This window comes from Pithys albifrons, chromosome 13 (genome assembly GCF_047495875.1).
Source record: "Pithys albifrons albifrons isolate INPA30051 chromosome 13, PitAlb_v1, whole genome shotgun sequence".
Classification (NCBI taxonomy): Eukaryota; Metazoa; Chordata; class Aves; order Passeriformes; family Thamnophilidae; genus Pithys; species Pithys albifrons.
The window spans coordinates 20,963,812-20,982,806 of NC_092470.1; the positions used below are offsets into that span (position 1 = coordinate 20,963,812).

Here is an 18,995-nt window from a genome sequence, read left to right on the forward strand (position 1 = left end):
CCTCTGAGTCCAAGTGCCGGGAATGCTCCTCAGCCCGGGAGAGCCGGGAATGTGCGCCTGGGCAAATGGACTGAGGGATGGATTTCCTTCGGGAATTCGCTGATGGATCTCCTTTGGGAATTCGGGACTCGATCCCGGGGCGGGATTCGAACCCGCGGCCTCCGCGTTCCCCGCCGGGCCCAGCAGGGGGAGCCCACGCCCCTCGGGGTCGCCATGGCAACGCGGTGCGCGATGACGTCGGCGCGGCCGTGGGCGCCGATTGGTCAGATTTGAACGGCGGCGGGCGCGCGGCCGCGGCTCGGACCCGGCGCGGCCCCGATCGCGACCCCCGGGCCTGTCGCGACCTCCGCGGAGCCCCCGCAACATGAAGGCGGCGTAAGGCGCTCCACGGCCCCTGCCCGGCGTGGGGCGGGGTGGGGTGGGATGGGATGGGATGGGATGGGGTGGGGTGGGGTTCCTGCCGGGGTGGGACCGGCGCGGTCGGCGCGGCGGGGCCTCCCCTCGGGATCCCCCCCCTTCCCTCAGGCTTCTCCCCCTCCCCTCGGGATCGCCCCCTTCCCCTCGGGATCCCCCCCTTCCCTCAGGCTTCTCCCCCTCCCCTCGGGATCGCCCCCCTTCCCTCGGGATCCCCCCCTTCCCTCAGGCTTCTCCTCCTCCCCTCGGGCTTCTCCCCCTTCCCTCGGGATCGCCCCCCTTCCCTCGGGATCGCCCCCCTTCCCTCGGGATCCCCCCCCTTCCCTCGGGATCCCCCCCCTTCCCTCGGGATCGCCCCCCTTCCCTCGGGATCGCCCCCCTTCCCTCGGGATCCCCCCCTTCCCTCGGGATCGCCCCCCTTCCCTCGGGCTTCTCCCCCTCCCCTCGGGCTTCTCCCCCTTCCCTCGGGATCCCCCCCCTTCCCTCGGGATCCCCCCCCTTCCCTCGGGATCCCCCCCCTTCCCTCGGGATCCCCCCCCTTCCCTCGGGATCCCCCCCTCCCCTCAGGCTTCTCCTCCCCTCGGGCTTCTCCCCCTTCCCTCGGGATCCCCCCCTTCCCTCGGGCTTCTCCCCCTCCCCTTGGGATCCCCCCCCTTCCCTCAGGCTTCTCCCCCTCCCTGGGGATCCCCCCCTCCCCTCGGGATCCCCCCCTCCCCTCAGGCTTCTCCCCCCTTCCCTCGGGATACCCCCCTTCCCTCGGGATCCCCCCCTTCCCTCGGGATCCCCCCCTTCCCTCGGGCTTCTCCCCCTTCCCTCGGGCTTCTCCCCCTTCCCTCGGGCTTCTCCCCCTTCCCTCGGGCTTCTCCCCCTTCCCTCGGGCTTCTCCCCCTCCCCTCGGGCTTCTCCCCCTCCCCTCGGGATCCCCCCCTCCCCTCGGGATCCCCCCCTCCCCTCGGGATCCCCCCCTCCCCTCGGGATCCCCCCCTCCCCTCGGGATCCCCCCCTTTCCTCGGGATCCCCCCTCCCCTCGGGATCCCCCCCTTTCCTCGGGATCCCCCCTCCCCTCGGGATCCCCCCCTTCCCTCAGGCTTCTCCCCCTCCCCTCGGGATTCCCCCCCCTCCCCTCAGGCTTCTCCCCCTCCCTGGGGATCGCCCCCCATTCCCCTCGGGATCACCCTCCCCTCCCCTGGGAATCCGCCCCCGAACTCCCTGGGGATCCCCCTCTCTCCCCTCGCCCCCCTCCCGGGTGTCTCCCACCCCTGCCCCGGTTCTCTGCCCCCTTTCCCCCGTTTCCCCCGCTCTGCCCTCCCGGCTCTGCCCCTCTCACTGTTCCCGGCCCCTCCCGCTTCTCCCCCTTCCCGCAGTAGGACCAAGACCCCTCGTCGGCCGAGGAAAGCCACGAACCCGACGCTGAAGGACCCAGTGGGGGTGAGTGTGGGGGGCTCTGTGTGTGCGGCCCGGGGGGCTCGGCGGGTCCCGCCGCCCCTCCCGACCGTCCCTGCCCTGCCCTGCCCGCCCCAGGTGTACTGCCGGGTGCGGCCGCTGTGCCGCTCGGACCAGGAGTGCTGCATCGAGGTGATCAACGAGACCACGGTGCAGATCCACCCGCCCGAGGGGTACCGCGTGTTCCGCAACGGAGAGTACCGAGAGGTGCGGCCCGACCCTCCCAGCCGCGCTGCGCCTTCGCTCCGGGGCCTGGGGGGCCATGGGGGGAGCTCAGGGGGAATTCGAGCTGGAAATTGTGACTTCTCTGGTCAGTGGGCTCCTCCTGGTCATGTCTGGGCTAAAACTCTGGGATGGGAGGCTGTTGCTGCTCTTCGTGTTTGTTCTCAAACAGTTACACTGGAGCAACCTGTGCTCAGACACAAAGCTGAGTTTAACTGTCCTGCTCAGTTTGAGCCTGTGTTCAGACACAAAAACTGAGTTTAACTGTCCTGCTCAGTTTGAACCTGTGCTCAGACACAAGAGCTGAGTTTAATTGTCCTGCTCAGTTTAATTGTCCTGCTCAGTTTGAACCTGTGCTCAGACACAAAAGCCAGGTTTAACTGTCCTGCTCAGCTGTGGGGAGTGTTCTCAGGTTTAAACCGTGGGTGTTTGGATGCAATGGACTCCTGGCCATGGACTCTGAAGGCTCAGGGTGGTGTCTCCTCTCTTGGCAGACTCAGTATTCCTTTAAGGAAGTGTTTGGCACCCTGGTGGTTCAGAAGGAGCTTTTTGAGGTGGTGGCCAAGCCCCTGGTGGAAGATCTGATCCGGGGCAAGAACGGTGAGCCCCTCCTGGCCTGGCCTGTGCCCTGCCCACCCTCAGCTGTGTCCTGGGGCTGTGCTTTCATGGCTCTCAAGGTTTCTCATCTTCTCAAGGTGCAAATGTACCCCTTTGCTTTGGAGTTGTGGTTCAGCTCCTCACACAACATCCTTGGGAGCTCTTACCTTAAAGCTATTCCTTTTTGTTGTGGTTTGCATGTTAATTGTGTCAAGGTCTGATCTTTTTGTGCAAGATGAGCAGGAGAAGCTTTTTGGTTCTGCAGAAAGGGATGGATTGTCCACCTAAGGACTGACTGCAGAAATCAGTTTGTGGGGTTTGATCTCCTGGGCTTGGCTTGGGCACAGAATTCTGGAATGGTTTGGGTGGGAAGGGGCCTCAAAGCCCACCCAGTGCCACCCCCTGCCATGGGCAGGGACACCTCCCACTGTCCCAGGGTGCTCCAAGCCCTGTCCAGCCTGGCCTGGGACACTCCCAGGGTTGGGGCAGCCACAGCTTCTCTGCCCAACCTGTGCCAGGGCCTGCCCACCCTCACACTGGTACCACAGTGCCTGGTGTGTGTCACACTCCTCACCAACATTCCCTTTTTGGCTTCAGGGGAAGAGAATTGGGAATTCCAGCTGTTGGGATGATCAGTTAGAGCTGCAAACGCTTTTGCTGGGTTGGAATCATTGACTGTTCAAAAAGAGCAATTTATTTTCCCACACTCCTTTGATTCCACACCTCTCCCATCCCTCCAGGTCTCCTTTTCACCTATGGAGTGACAGGCAGTGGGAAGACCCACACCATGACGGGCTCTCCTGGGGATGGAGGGCTCCTCCCTCGGTGCTTGGACATGATCTTCAACAGCATTGGGCCCTTCCAGGCCAAGAGATTTGTGAGTGGGTTCACAGAGTCCTCACTGTGGCAGCCCCAAAGCCCCAGATGAGGGGTCTGTTCAAAACAGATTGTGCTGTGACTGCAGAGCTTGACAGAGAAACCAACCCAAACCAACCCTTGAGGTTGGAGGAGCAGGGCCAAGAGGCAGCTGGGATGGGCATCTCATGGTTGATGGTGTGGCTGTCTTTAAACTGCTCCTCATTCTTTAATTAACTCTTTAAAAACAATAAAATAAAGAAGAGGAAGCTTTCTGAGTTATGAAATGAGGTTTAGCCACAAGATGTAAAAGCCACAGGAAGCTTTGTCTAAAATCCCAGAATCCCTGAGGCTGGAAAAGACCTCCAAGATCCTGAGTCCAACCTCTGGTCAGCTGGACCAGAGCACAGAGCAAATAATAGAGATAGGAGGCTTTTCTCAGGGTCAAACTGCTCTGAATTTTTAATATCTAAATAGACTTAAATAATCCTGGAAGTCTCTTCCTTGGGGACTTTTCTGAAACATTGTTATTTTGGAAATACCTGTTTTCTGTCAGACTTACTTGGCATTAACCAGCAGATCAAGCACTAGTGAGGGGCATGGCATTAATTCAAATTAATTAATTGCCAGCTTGATCAAACAGTTAGTTTTGTTGGCCACCACCTCAGTGTTTGCCATTTCCCTGTGCCAACCTCTGTCAGGTGTTCAAGCTGGATGAGAAGAACGGCGTGGACGTGCAGAGCGAGGTGGATGCTCTGCTGGAGAGGCAGAGGAGGGATGCCCTGCCTGTCCCAAAGACTCCAGCTGGGAAGTGAGTGACTGTTGGGACACTCTGAGGGAATTACTTACTCTAAATGATGTTCTGTTCATGTGGGTTTGACTTTCCTGGGTGGTTTTATCCTTCCCTTAAAGAAAGGAAAGAAAAATCAGAATCCTGGAGTGGTTTTGGGTTGGGAGGGACCTTAAAGACCATCTTGTTCCAACATGGGCAGGGATATTCATGTTAATTAATAAAGTATTAATGCAGAGCAAGTGTATTTCATGGGGGTTGAGCAGTTACATAATTATTTAGATTAGAAGCCTTAGAATTAGACAATCAAGTTTATTTTCATGATAAAGTGCTGTGGCTTTGGTGAGGAAAACTGTGAAGTCAAACTTGGAGATATTTTCTCAGGATCACAAAATATCCTGAGCTGGAGGGGACCCTCAGGGATCTTTGCAGTCCAACTCCTGGCCCCTCCCAGGACACCCAGGAATCCCAATGTTTTGCAGCACATTGAGCATTTCCAGCCTGCAGTGCTGCAGATCTGCATTTCCCCTGCACCTTCCTGCCCTGGGCTGGCTCTGGGGCTGCCCCACAGTCTGTCCCTGTCCCCCACAGGCGCCACATCGATCCCGAGTTCGCTGACATGATCAACGTGCAGGACCACTGCAAGGTGGAGGAGGTGGATGAGGACAATGTCTACAGTGTCTTTGTGTCCTACATCGAGATCTACAACAACTACATCTACGACCTCCTGGAGGAGGCTCCCTTTGAGCCCATCAAACCCAAGTGAGTTGGGCAGGCCCAGCATTCCTGCTGCAGTTGGGCCTTGACAGGAGCTCCAAGGGCTCTTTGTGGCTTTAGTCTTGGTGAGTCTGGCTCAGTTCACAAGAATCCTTAAAACATCCCAGGGAAAGGAGATGGCAGAGGAGTCCAGGCAGGAATATTGGAAAGGAGATGGCAGAGGAGTCCAGGCAGGAATATTGGAAAGGAGATGGCAGAGGAGTCCAGGCAGGAATATTGGAAAGGTGATGGCAGAGGAGTCCAGGCAGGAATATTGGAGAGGTGATGGCAGAGGAGACCAGGCAGGAATATTGGAAAGGAGATGGCAGAGGAGTCCAGGCAGGAATATTGGAATGGTGATGGCAGAGGAGTCCAGGCAGGAATATTGGAAAGGTGATGGCAGAGGAGTCCAGGCAGGAATATTGGAAAGGTGATGGCAGAGGAGTCCAGACAGGGATATTGGAAAGGTGATGGCAGAGGAGTCCAGGCAGGAATATTGGAGAGGTGATGGCAGAGGAGTCCAGGCAGGAATATTGGAGAGGTGATGGCAGAGTCCAGACAGGAATATTGGAAAGGAGATGGCAGAGGAGTCCAGGCAGGAATATTGGAAAGGAGATGGCAGAGGAGTCCAGACAGGAATATTGGAATGGTGATGGCAGAATCCAGACAGGAATATTGGAATGGTGATGGCAGAGGAGTCCAGGCAGGAATATTGGAATGGTGATGGCAGAGGAGTCCACACAGGAATATTGGAATGGTGATGGCAGAGGAGTCCAGGCAGGAATATTGGAAAGGTGATGGCAGAGGAGTCCAGGCAGGAATATTGGAAAGGTGATGGCAGAGGAGTCCAGGCAGGAATATTGGAAAGGTGATGGCAGAATCCAGACAGGAATATTGGAAAGGTGATGGCAGAGTCCAGACAGGAATATTGGAATGGTGATGGCAGAGGAGTCCAGGCAGGAATATTGGAATGGTGATGGCAGAGGAGTCCAGGCAGGAATATTGGAATGGTGATGGCAGAGGAGTCCAGGCAGGAATATTGGAATGGTGATGGCAGAGGAGTCCAGGCAGGAATATTGGAAAGGTGATGGCAGAGGAGTCCAGACAGGAATATTGGAAAGGTGATGGCAGAGGAGTCCAGACAGGAATATTGGAAAGGTGATGGCAGAGGAGTCCAGACAGGAATATTGGAAAGGTGATGGCAGAGGAGTCCAGGCAGGAATATTGGAAAGGTGATGGCAGAGGAGTCCAGGCAGGAATATTGGAAAGGTGATGGCAGAGGAGTCCAGGCAGGAATATTGGAAAGGTGATGGCAGAGGAGTCCAGACAGGAATATTGGAAAGGTGATGGCAGAGGAGTCCAGGCAGGAAGGAGAGGTGATGGCAGAGGAGTCCAGACAGGAATTTTGGAAAGGAGATGGCAGAGGAGTCCAGACAGGAATTTTGGAAAGGAGATGGCAGAGGAGTCCAGGCAGGAATTTTGGAAAGGAGATGGCAGAGGAGTCCAGGCAGGAATATTGGAATGGTGATGGCAGAGGAGTCCAGGCAGGAATATTGGAGAGGTGATGGCAGAGGAGTCCAGGCAGGAATATTGGAGAGGTGATGGCAGAGGAGTCCAGGCAGGAATATTGGAGTGTGCCAAGTGCTGATGCTTGTTCTGCTGCTGCAAAGCCTTGGTGCTCCCTTCCTCTTTGGAATGGGACATAATAAGCAAATATTTGATTTGGTGGGCAGTGTATTTTATCCCACTGAAAGCCTAAATCTATTCCTGCTGTTCTGAGCACTGTTGTAGCAGGTGACTGCAGCTTGGAGCAAGCCTTTCCATACCTGACCCTTTTTCCCTGGAAACAGTGTATTGGGTGAAAAATGCTGGTTTGTTGCCCCATAGTTAATTCAGATTTGCAGATGATTCCACCTGATTGCAGTAATTCCACACACCCAACAGTGAATTGTCTCAAAAGGCTGTGATGGATATTTCTGCACAGGTGTGCAGACTTGGCTGATTCTAAAACTGGTAAATCTTGACACCAGCAGGAAAAAAAGTCTGCAAATTAGACAGTGAATACATTTATTTGAATTCTAAACCATTCAAGTAGCCCATCAGTACATGTGTTAATTAAGGAGTTGGCTGATTTACAAAGACTAACCAGAGCAAAGCAGGCTCTGTCTCTCACACATCCAGAGCTGTCTCCAGGGTACTGATTTGAAAAGGGTTTGAATGTCTGAAGGCTTTTGAAACAACTACATTAGTTTAGTATTGTGCTTATGCCCAGAAACCAGCCCAGGAAGAACCTTGGCTTATTTCTCTCTGGAAGCTGCAGTGTGTTATATTTGGAGAGATTTTGGACACAAACCTGAGTGACTTAATCTCTTTAACCCTTTTTTTGGTAGGTGGAACAGTTGCAACACCCCTGTGCGAAACGGAGACTTTATGTATGTGCACAGCATATTATTCCCACTATTCAAAAGTGCCATTTGCCCTCAGTAGAAGCAGAAATTAGATTGATTCCCTGTCTCTTCCTGCTTTCCTAGCAAATCCTGAGTGCTGTCACAGCCCCCTTGCTTCTGTGTGCATGTAGAAAAGCAATAGCTGCCACCAAAGCAATAGAAACTGCAATTAAACGTAGCTGCTCAATTAAAGCAGGAGCTGAAGTGTCACTAATCTTGGCTGGGTGTGTGTCCCTGTACTTGTGTTTCCCCTTCCATCCTCTCTACAGATAATTGACATTCACTGTGAATTTTGCACTTGAACAGAATCTGAGTGTTTTGCAGAAAGCTCCACTCTAATGGGTTTGTTTGTTGGTTTGTTTGTTTGTTTGTTTGATTGATTCCCCCTGTCCCAAAGACCTCCACAGTCCAAAATGCTTCGGGAGGACCAGAACCACAACATGTATGTCACAGGGTGCACAGAAGTGGAGGTGAAATCCACAGAGGAAGCTTTTGAAGTGTTTTGGAGAGGTAAATCTTCCAGAATTCAGTGCAGGTCACAGAATCCGGGAATGGTTTGGGTTGGAGCTTAAACATTGTCCAGTCCCACCCCCTGCCAGAGGCAGGGACACCTTCAACAAGGCCAGGTTGAATCCCATCCAACCTGGCTTTGGGGGGGACTGGGAGGGGACTGGGAGGGATTGGGAGGGAATAGAAGGGACTGGGAGGGACCGAGAGGGATTGGGAGGGACTGGGAGAGGATTGGGGGATACTGGGAGGGACTGGGAGGACCGAGAGGGCTTGGGAGGGACTGGGAGGGGACTGGGGAGGGATTGGGAGGGACTGGGCCAAACTTAAATCCCATCCAACCTGGCTTTGGGCACTTCCAGGAATGAGGAATCCCCAACCTCCCTGGGCAGCTGGTGCCTCACCACCCTCACATTGAAGAATTCCTTCCCTTCTCCCATCTCGCCCTCCCCTCCTTTCCCTAAGGCCATTCCTTCAGCCTTGGTTGTGCAATCCTTCCCACTCTGCTGCTGAGAGCAGGGCTGGCTTTGCCAGGTGGCAGCCTTAGACAATTCAGGATTTTGAAGGGCATTGGTTTGGGCTCTGTGCCTGGGTGTGCCTGCAGGGCAGAAGAGGAGGCGCATTGCCAACACGCAGCTGAACCGCGAGTCCAGCCGCTCCCACAGCGTCTTCATCATCAAACTGGCCCAGGCCCCTCTGGATGCTGATGGGGACAACGTCCTGCAGGTGAGTCCTGAGCAGCCAGGCCAGGGGGGGCCTCAGAAAGGCACTGAACCTTGCAAACAGTTCCTGTGGCTTAGATTCCCATAGTCCTCTTTGTAATGAAAATAAGGCATTAAAATCAGGGAATATGCTGAGTTGGAAAGGACTCACAGAGACCATCGAGTCCAACTCCTGGCCCTGCACACCGAGGGTGGAGCTGCTGATTCCTTTGGGTTTCACCTTTCCCTTTGTTAGGAATCTAGAATTTGGAGGATTTGAGTGAGAGCAGTTCTTGTATTAATCTTGTGGCCCAAGACACAAGGGATCTGCTCAACTCCCCAAGGAGAGCTGGTGGTGCCCAGGCCTTGGGCTGCAGAAATGTCCTCTGACCTTATCTAGGGGTTCAACATGTGTTACTGTGAAGTGTCCGTGCTGCTCTGGGGGTAGGGTGTTCCCTCCACCCCCTTAGAGGGAATATAGAGGTGCTTATCCATGTTTCCTGTCCCAGGAGAAGGAACAGATCACTCTGAGCCAGCTGTCCTTGGTGGATCTGGCTGGAAGTGAGAGAACCAACAGGACAAAAGCAGAAGGGAACAGGCTGCGAGAAGCAGGTGGGAACCACCTTTAGGCACCCTGGTAATTACCTGTGCTAATTATGCCCCTATTAATCTTGTCTCCTGGTAAAGACACCCTGGGAAGATCTGAAGTGCTCTGTTATGATGATCAATTATCTGATTTCATGACCTTAAATCCTCCAGTTTGGAAACCATAAGTTTTTAGTAGCACTTATTCTGCTCCTTCAGTTAATTAGTGCAGTTATCTGTAACAAACAGAACTGAAGTCAGGCAATTTATTCTCCAATAAACTGCTAAATAATTTGGGAACTTGATCCAAGGCTTGCTTTGCCTTTGCTTTTTTTAAGGTAATATCAATCAGTCACTAATGACACTGAGGACATGCATCGAAGTTCTGCGGGAGAACCAGCTGTATGGAACAAACAAGGTGTGTGCCCCCTCATCTCATTATCCTTTAACTTGAAGGAGACCTGGAGGGCTGAAAACTTATTGGATCCTTCCCCTGCTTCATTTTCAGATGGTTCCATACAGAGATTCCAAACTGACTCACCTCTTCAAGAACTACTTTGATGGAGAAGGAAAAGTGCGAATGATCGTGTGTGTCAACCCCACAGCTGAGGACTATGAGGAGAGCCTGGTAACCCTCTGCATGTCTTATTTCAGTCCCTCCTGCCCTTTTCTTCATGTGCTTGAAAAGATAAGAGGAATAGTAATTTTTGTTATTTGAGCATTTAAGGAAATCAGTTGTAATATTGTAGGGTAACTGTGCCCTCCAAATCTTTATTTTCCTCATAAAATTACAACTGCTACTTGCCTGTGAAGTGGGAAAGGTTTTACTTACAGAATTCCCAAGAGCCATATTTAGGTATTTAATCCCTACTATGACAGCATTTTACAGGAATCACAGACTATTCTGAGTTGGAAGGGACCCACAAGGATCGTTGAGTTCAACTCTTAAGTCAGTGGCCCACACAGGGGATTGAACCCACGACCTTGGCACTATTACAACCAAGTTCTAACCAACTGAGCTGATCTCAGTGGCAGTTTGAGCTGTCTGTACCAGGTGTCATGGCTCTGGGAGGTGGCACTGGGAAGGCTCCTGGATGCTCCACATCAGAACCCAAGCTGGGAACTACTGGAGATTAGGGCTGGGTACTGTCTCTCTCCCATTTCATGGACCCCCCACCCCTCTGACGTGAGGCTGAGGGTGCCGTGCCCTGTGCTTGCAGCAGGTGATGCGCTTTGCGGAGATGACGCAGGAGGTGGAGGTGGCCCGGCCGGTGGACAGGCCCCTGTGCGGGCTCACCCCGGGCCGGCGCCTGCGCAACCAGGCGTTCCGTGAGGAGCTGGCGCGGCGGCTGGAGCTGAGGGGCGGCCCCGTGGGGGGCGGTGAGTACGGGGGCTGCAGGCGGGGGGGCACTGGGGGCACCTGGCACAGCTGGGGGGGCAATGGGGGGCACCTGGCACAGCTGGGGGGGCACCTGGCACAGCCGGGGGGTCACCTGGCACAGCCGGGGGGGCAATGGGGGTCACCTGGCACAGCCGGGGGGGCAATGGGGGTCACCTGGCACAGCTGGGGGGGCACCTGGGGAAGGGGAGCCTCCAGAGAGAGCTGAGAGCCCCTTCCAGGGCCTAAAGGGGCTCCAGGGAGAGCTGAGAGCCCCTTCCAGGGCACAAAGGGGCTCCAGGAAAGCTGAGAGCCCCTTCCAGGGCCTAAAGGGGCTCCAGGGAGAGCTGAGAGCCCCTTCCAGGGCCTAAAGGGGCTCCAAGGAGAGCTGAGCCCCTTCCAGGGCCTAAAGGGGCTCCAGGAAAGCTGAGAGCCCCTTCCAGGGCCTAAAGGGGCTCCAGGAAAGCTGAGAGCCCCTTCCAGGGCCTAAAGGGGCTCCAGGAAAGCTGAGAGCCCCTTCCAGGGCCTAAAGGGGCTCCAGGGAGAGCTGATAGCCCCTTCCAGGGCCTAAAGGGGCTCCAGGGAGAGCTGTGAGCCCCTTCCAGGGCCTAAAGGGGCTCCAGGGAGAGCTGTGAGCCCCTTCCAGGGTCTAAAAGGGCTCCAGGCAGAGCTGTGAGCTCCTTCCAGGGCCTAAAGGGGCTCCAGGAGAGCTGGAGGGGCAGGACACAGGGAATGGCTTTCCACTGCCAGAGGGCAGGGTTAGATGGAATACTGGGAAGGAATTCCTGGCTGGGAGGGTGGCCAGGCCCTGGCACAGGTTAGGCAGAGAAGCTGTGGCTGCCCCATCCCTGCGAGTGTCCAAGGCCAGGTTGGACAGGGCTTGGAGCAGCCTGGGCTGGTGGGAGGTGTCCCTGCCCATGGTGGGGGTGGCAGTGGGTCCCTTCCAACCCAATCCATTCTGGGATTCTATGGTTACATCAGAACTTTCTGTTAGGAGTTAAAGGCTATTTTAAAACAGACTATTTGAGCCTTTAACATGCAAAAGGAGCTTCCCTGACCTGTTGGTTGTGAGCCCTCTGTGCAGTGGGGGCTGCTTGTAGTACAAACACAGCAAACACAGTAACTGTGTGAGTCTAAAGGCATCCTTTGTTACTGGTGATGAATCCATAATCCCATTATTGCAGCTCCTGGAAGGAAATTGGGCTGAGCATGAGACTTTGATGTTTCTACATGTTTAGGGCCTCCTTTAGAAATCCAGAGTTGCCTGGAGGTTTTGTAAAGCAATGAATCAAGACTGTCACATTTAATCTTTGCTCAGCACTGTCAGCTCTTCTGAAGACTTGGAGCTCTCATTAATTACTCCCAGCTCTGTCTGCTCCTTGATCCTGTGGAGTGAGTACTCTGTCCTGTGACTTGCTGACAGACTGCCTTGGCTTTGCATCTCCCAGACACAGAAGAACAATCTGCTGCAGAAATGCTTTTGCAGAGCTTCCCTCCCTTGCCCTCCTGTGAGCTCCTGGACATCCACGACGACCAGACCCTTCCCAGGCTCATCGAGGCCCTGGAGCAGCGCCACAGAATGAGGCAGGTGCTGGCAGAGGAGTTTGCCAAGAATGGTAAGAATCAGACCAGCTCCAGTTCTGGACCCTTATTACTCCTCAAGGAACCCTCCTGTGCAACAAGAAGTGATTATCTTGTCTGGATTGATCACTTAAACCTTTTTGGATCACTTAAACCTTCTGTGGGCTGATTAAATATCTGGTGGCATGAAATTGGTAGGAGAAAAGCAGAACTGCTTTGGATATTGTGGAAGTCAGGTGAGAAGGTCAAATATCTCACTTCTCTTACAGTGCTTGCCTTTAAAACAATGCTGCAGGAATTTGACTCCAGTGTTCTATCCAAGGAGCACTATATCCAAGGAAAACTGTCTGAGAAGGAGAAAACAATAGCAGGGCAGAAAACGGAGCTGGAACGCCTGGAGAAGAAGATTAAAACTCTGGAATACAAGGTCAGTTTGGCCATTTTCAGACACAAGCCACAGTTTCCATGTACCACTTGGCAAGTTTTGTGGCATCACAAGTTGCTGGATATTGGAATGAAGATAAAAATGTTGTGGGTAACTTTCCTGAACACTCTTTTGGCTGTTTTAGTAGACGGGCGATTTAGAATTTAAAATTATATTTCCAGTCAAATGTAAGTGGCAATTCAGGGTTTAGATGGTTGTGTTACTAAGAAGTGTATCCAAATCCTTCCTGTCTTCCTGCAGATTGAGATTTTGGAGAAAACTGCAACAATTTACGAGGAGGACAAGAGGAACCTTCAGCAGGAGCTGGAAAGCCAGACCCAGAAGCTGCAGCGTCAGGCGTCGGACAAGCGGAGGTTGGAGGCCCGACTGCAGGGAATGGTGACAGAGACCTCCCTCAAGTGGGAGAAGGAGTGTGTAAGTGCTCTGCTCTGCCCACTTCCCTGCTATACATGTTGTATGTGCACATCTCAACAGCCAGGATTGTTCTCTGGGGCTTGGGCTGCTCCCAGGCAGGGGTTTTCTTGTTCTGTCTGCTGGCAGTAGAGGCCCAGTGTCAGGATTTCCCCTTTATTATCCTCATGGAAGTTCTTGCTCAGCTCTGCTCTGGACAAGGAATATGGAAAGGAAAGCTGAGGAGTTGAACTTTTACTACTGCAGGACTGTTTGCTGCTTCAGGATCATCGATAGAACTCTAGTTGGACATGTTCCCAATTGCTCTAATTTAGGAGAGAAAATAATTATGGTGTTAAATGTGGTATTATCTTATAGTCTGGGAACTCTGTTTATAGCTGGATATGGCAGAATTTCCAATAGCTTGGCTCAGTGGGCAAGATTTTCATTCCATGGGGAATTCCCTGCAAAATTCCAGCACAATTACTTGTGTTTTAACCTGGAGAAACTTTTAAGGGGGGGACCTTCTTGCTGTCTCCAACTCCCTGACAGGAGGGGGGAGCTGGGAAGGGTCGGGCTCTGCTCCCAGGGAACAAGGGACAGGAGGAGAGGGAACAGCCTCAAACTGCACCTCGGGAGGTTCAGGTTGGATATTGGGAAGAATCCCTTCATGGAATGGGCTGTCAGGGATTGGCAGGGGCTGCTCAGGGAGGTTTGGAGTGCCCATCCCTGGAGGTGTTCAGGAAGCAGCTGGAGTGGTGGGGATGGGCCACAGGGTGCCCTCTGACCTCAGGGATTCTGTTTCCCTCCAGGAGCGCCGTGTGGCAGCGAAGCAGCTGGAGATGCAGAACAAGCTGTGGGTGAAGGATGAGAAGCTGAAGCAGCTGAAGGCCATTGTCACTGAGCCCAGGGCTGAGAAGCCAGAGAGGCCCTCGCGGGAGAGGGACCGGGACAGGCCCGTGCAGAGATCGGTGTCTCCTCCCCCCGTGCCTGTAAGTGCCTCCAAACTCCAACTGGTGTAGGGGAAAGCATATTTTAAAGATGAGCTGAAGTGCAGGTTAAAAAGTAGTTCCCAAGCAGAGAGTTGTATGAGCTTAAACTGGCTTTGAATTCTTTACCTCCTCTTGTGTTGTTTTGTGCTCCCACCTTCTACTGCCGCTACACTGGGAAAGACCCTGAGTCTTTGCTGTCACTGCCACAGTCCCTGAGCCTCCCTGGCTGAGTTGTCCCTGTGCTCGTTGTCAGTGTGCACTGTTTGATTGCTGTGTGGTCACTAACCTGTCTCCCCTTCCTTCTCTGCAGAGCTGTAGTAACTCTGCTCAGGTGGGGCCCAGCCAGCAGCCCCCGAGCCCCCCGCAGGGGCCCAGGCGTTCTAACTCTTGTAGCAGCATTTCTGTGGCCTCCTGTGTCCTGGAGTGGGAGCAGAAAACTCCTTCACACAAGCAAAGCACTTCTAATGCCAGGACTAAAGAGCCAAGTAGAGACTGTAACAGCTCGCACAGAAGGCGAGGGATGTGCTGGACTGGAGTCCTTGAGGTGCCCAGGCATAGAGAGGAGCTAGAAATAGAAGAGGATCAATGCTGCAGGGTTAGTGCTGCTCCTTCAAAAGCTCACTGTAGTGTTGGTTAGTCTGGCTTAAAGTTCTCTCACCTAGAGCACAGCTAACATAGAGTAGAGCTTTGCCCTAACTGTCTCTCCCAGGGCAGTGCTGTTCCCAAGCTGAGCCTGGCTACTCACTCTGACCTCTTGATGTTCAGATCCTCCTGGATCCTGAGGGTCTGACCTGCCCAGACTCTTCCTCGAGCTCTGAGTGTCCCTGTGTTTTCCCTTGTGTGTCTCCTCCAATCCATCCTCCAGCAGCCCCCCAGGTTCCTCAGAGCAGCCCCCCGGGTCCCCCCACTGTCCCCGGTGCTGACTGTCCCTCCCTCTGCCCAGAACGCGCCCCCGGTGCGGCTGCGGCACCGGCGCTCGCGCTCGGCCGGGGAGCGCTGGGTGGACCACAAGCCGCCGTCCAACGTGCCCACGGAGACGGTGATGCAGCCCCACGTGCCCCACGCCATCACCGTGGCCGCCGCCAGCGAGAAGGCCCTGGCCAAGTGTGACAAGTACATGTTGACACACCAGGAGTTGGCCTCCGACGGCGAGATAGAGACCAAACTCATCAAGGTAAGTAAAGCAGGTCCTGCCTCAGGAATGTGGCCAAAACCTCTCCTGGCTTGGAAAAGGGAATGTTTGACTCAACCCAGTAAGACTTGGTGTGAAACTCCTTTTCTTTTGGATTCAAGGGGTCTGAAAATCCTCTTCCTGAGCTTTATTCTTGCTTCTTATAAACCATTACAGCCTTGGTTGTCTCACCATTTTCCATCAGAAATTCAGGAATGATTTCTCCCTGGAAAGGGTGGTCAGGCTTGGCAGGGGCTGCCCAGGGAGGTTTGGAGTGCCCAGCCCTGGTGGTGCCCAAGGCAGGACTGGCTGTGGCACTGAGTGCTCTGGGCTGGGGGGACAGGGTGGGCATCGGGCACAGGGTGGGCTCCAGGGGCTGGCAGGGCTTTGCCAAGGTGGGCATCAAGCACAGGGTGGGCTCCAGGGGCTGGGAGGGCTTTGCCAAGGTGGGCATCGGGCACAGGGTGGGCTCCAGGTGCTGGCAGGGCTTTGCCAAGGTGGGCATTGGGCACAGGGTGGGCTTCAGGGGCTGGGAGGGCTTTGCTAAGGTGGGCATCGGGCACAGGGTGGGCTCCATGGGCTGGGAGGGCTTTGCCAAGGTGGGCACTGGTCACAGGGTGGACTCGAGGGGCTGTCAGGGCTTTTCCAGCCTCAGGGATTCTGGGATTCCTTGAAAGTAAGGAACAGGCTCCCCACTCCTTGTGGTGCTGAGTAAAACAAGAGAAGACAAGTCATGGGAAGGGTGTATTGGTGCCCACATTTCCTTGCACTTGAAGCTTTTGAGTGAATCTTGTGCTGCTGACCCGACTGTTCCTTGTTCCTGCTCTGGGTTCCAGGGGGATGTGTTCAAAACCAGAGGTGGTGGCCAGGCTGTGCAGTTCACAGACATCGAGACTCTGAAGCAGGAATCTCCCACTGGGTGAGCTGGGCCTTTCCTTTTGGGTTTTGGGCTTGTGGAATTCCAGGAGTGCAGCTGGAACAGCTTCTGGTCTGAATGATCCCACGGGAAGTTGTTGCCTCCAGCTTGAAATCATACAAACAAAACCTGGAGAGGGTTCTGGCTGCTGAAGGTGCTTTTAGGGCTGGTTTGCTGCTGGGGACAAAGCTTTGTTGAGACAGTGTGAAATGGGTTCTGTGCACGGGGATCTGCTGGGTCACAGGGTGTTTGTGCTCTTCCCACATTTGCCTCTCCCAGGAGGAAGCGACGCTCGTCCCCTTCCCAGCCTGACCCACTGGAGGATGCTGCAGACTCGGAATGGACTGATGTGGAAACCAGAGTGAGTTACAGAGGGAAAGGGGAACATCTCATGATCCTGGAATCTGGAATGGGCTGGGCTGGAAGGGACCTTAAAGCTCATCCAGTTCCCCATAGGCAGGGACACCTCCCACCATCCCAGGTTACTCCAACCCTCTTCCAGCCTTGCCTGGACCATTACAGGGATGGGAAGCCCAAAACCTCTCTGGGCACCAGTGTGGATGGGAATCTGGGGTAATGTGAGCTGGGGCTGGTGGGGAGCAGCAGAGGCTGACCCTGTGTGTGTTCCAGTGTTCCGTGGCAGTGGAGATGAGGGCAGGGTCAACCCTTGGACCTGGATATCAGCACCATGCTCAGCCCAAGTAAGTGCTCTGGGAGCTGCATTCCCTTCCTGAGAACTCTTTCCCTGCTGACCTCAGTGCCCTTCCCACTTTAGGCTTGGATTCCTGACTGGAATAGGGTTAGGGATGGCAGTGAGATATTCCTTCTCCTGTCCCTCAGCCTTTATCAGAGGCTGGTGTAGTAACAAATACTCATTTTAGCCTTGGAGAAATATAAATTTACCAAGGTTCCAATTCAGTTTGGCCTGGAGAGGAGGGAGCTGAGGTGGCCATTCCTGGTGGTGTTCCTGACCACAGCTAAAATTCCAGCTGGTAATTGCTGAGGCACCCACTAAAGAGCCATGATGGGCTCTAATCCTGCTGGAGGAAACTTCCCTCTTTTCCAAATTATTAGATAATGAAACAGCCCTGGGGAACTCGGACTGTTCTGGGATGAGGTGGGATCACTGACAGTCACAGATATAAATACAGGATTCCCAAATTGCCAGCAAAAAATCCAACTAATGGCAGAGTTCTTGTGGCTGGTGCCACCCCCTGGGCCCCACCTGTGCCCCAGCAGTCCCTGAGTGAGGAGTGGGGCAGTTTGTTGGGGCAGGAGCTGCAGGAAGGGGTCGATGGGAGCTGTGGCCTCTTGCAGGTGGTGCTGGCAGTGCCGTGCGAGTCCCCTGCCCAGCTCAGGGCCAGGAGCCCTGGCAGGACCTGCTGCCTGCAGCCTTACTACAGCCTTGTAACGGTGTAGTAACCCCTCCCCTTTGCCTGGGTGTTGAGTTGGAGTTATTGTAACTTATTTCATAATTGAAATAAGACTTTGGTTTGTGTTCACAAGAGAAGTAAAATACGGGGAGTTCTTAAGTTTTCTTGGGTTAAATGTTGCATTTCTTGGCACAGGAGGGATGTGAGGCTTTGGTGTGTAGCAAACAGGTGAACTGGGGGTTGGCTGCTCTTAAAGCTGCCGTGGGTGAACTCTGAAAGTTGTTTGTGGTCCTTTCCCTCCCTGTTTTAGGCGAAGAAAGCCATGAATTGCTGCTGGCATCCCCCTGGATTCTCCCACTCCAATGGATTCCATGTCCCAGAACTGCTTTGTCCTCACTCCAGGCTGGTGTTTTTAGGGTGGCCTGTGCTAGGAAATGGTTACATGGGGGACACCTGTGATCCCAAAGAAGCTGTGGATGGATGTGTTTGTTTCCCATAGATTAGGGTGGTTTTGCCTCTGAATTCAGACACCTTCTGTCTGGTATGAATGGAGCTGTATCTTTACAGATTAGTGCCACGAGGCTTCTGCCTTGCAGGTTTTCCCAGCTTTTTCCAAAATCCATCCCTGCTCACTCTCCCTCCCGTCAGGGCCTCTGTTGGAAGAGGCCCAAAGGCTGCTATTGATTGAGCTCCAGTACTGCACTTTAAGGGTGTTTCTAGGCCATTTCCTGTTTTATAACCAACAACTGCTTGGCAATATGAATTTCTCCTTGGAAGGATGACCCCTGAGTATTTAATATGCAAATCAGCTCTTAAAACATTTCAGTCTTCACAGTAACAAAAACACTGATGTGAGTAGTGGGCACTTGCCATCAGACACACTTTGTTTTGTAGTGCCAGTCAATAATTAAATGTTTTACATCTCTAGATGTGGGGGAAAGGGTGATTTCCTCACAGATGTGGATGGTGAGAAGTCTCTGTGTGTGTCCCTGCAAACATGTTGAATAAATCCTTTTATTCCATGGCTCTTACAAACCCTGTCCTTGTTATTCAGGGGAGTGCTGAGGGAGCACCACAGCACCTTCCTGTGTCCTGTGCAGAGACTGGGAAGGGATGCACTTTGTGGGATGATCCTGATGTTTAAATCATGGAATCTGCCTGGATACTGAGATACGGTTTGGACACCTCCATCTTCAGGTCTGCAAACTGCTTTGGGGGCAGTTGGTCCTGTTTGGGGTGTTTGTTAAAGGGGTTCCAGCATAAGGAAAAGCTTTTCCTACTAAGTTTTGCAGTCATCAAATCCCACAATGGTTTGGGTTGGAAGGGACCTTAATGCTCATCCCATTCCATCCCCGTCATGAGCAGGGATACTTTCCACCAGCCCAGGGTGCTCCAAGCCCTGTCCAGCCTGGCCTGGGACACTCCCAGGGAT

At 53.8% G+C, this 18,995-nt stretch overlaps 1 protein-coding gene across 6 annotated transcripts; it reads left to right on the top strand.

Moving 5' to 3' along the window:
• The first annotated feature begins 282 nt into the window (after positions 1-282).
• On the top strand, positions 283-18,585 carry KIF23 (kinesin family member 23). 6 transcript variants are annotated; one of them, XM_071568196.1, is made up of 24 exons: positions 283-375; positions 1,779-1,842; positions 1,936-2,064; positions 2,574-2,679; positions 3,417-3,553; positions 4,233-4,342; positions 4,913-5,083; positions 7,468-7,509; positions 7,922-8,034; positions 8,636-8,757; positions 9,242-9,344; positions 9,656-9,735; positions 9,826-9,945; positions 10,538-10,697; positions 12,144-12,311; positions 12,546-12,703; positions 12,962-13,135; positions 13,924-14,103; positions 14,414-14,698; positions 15,047-15,277; positions 16,111-16,193; positions 16,470-16,551; positions 16,821-16,891; positions 17,874-18,585. In XM_071568196.1, exons 1-24 carry the CDS (start codon positions 365-367, stop codon positions 17,887-17,889), a joined length of 2,916 nt encoding a protein of 971 aa, XP_071424297.1. In that variant the 5' UTR covers positions 283-364; the 3' UTR covers positions 17,890-18,585. The 6 variants fall into 6 exon arrangements, with proteins under 6 accessions (XP_071424297.1, XP_071424300.1, XP_071424298.1 ...); XM_071568199.1 differs by having other exon boundaries at positions 10,541-10,697; XM_071568197.1 differs by having other exon boundaries at positions 1,782-1,842.
• The last annotated feature ends 410 nt before the right edge of the window (positions 18,586-18,995 follow it).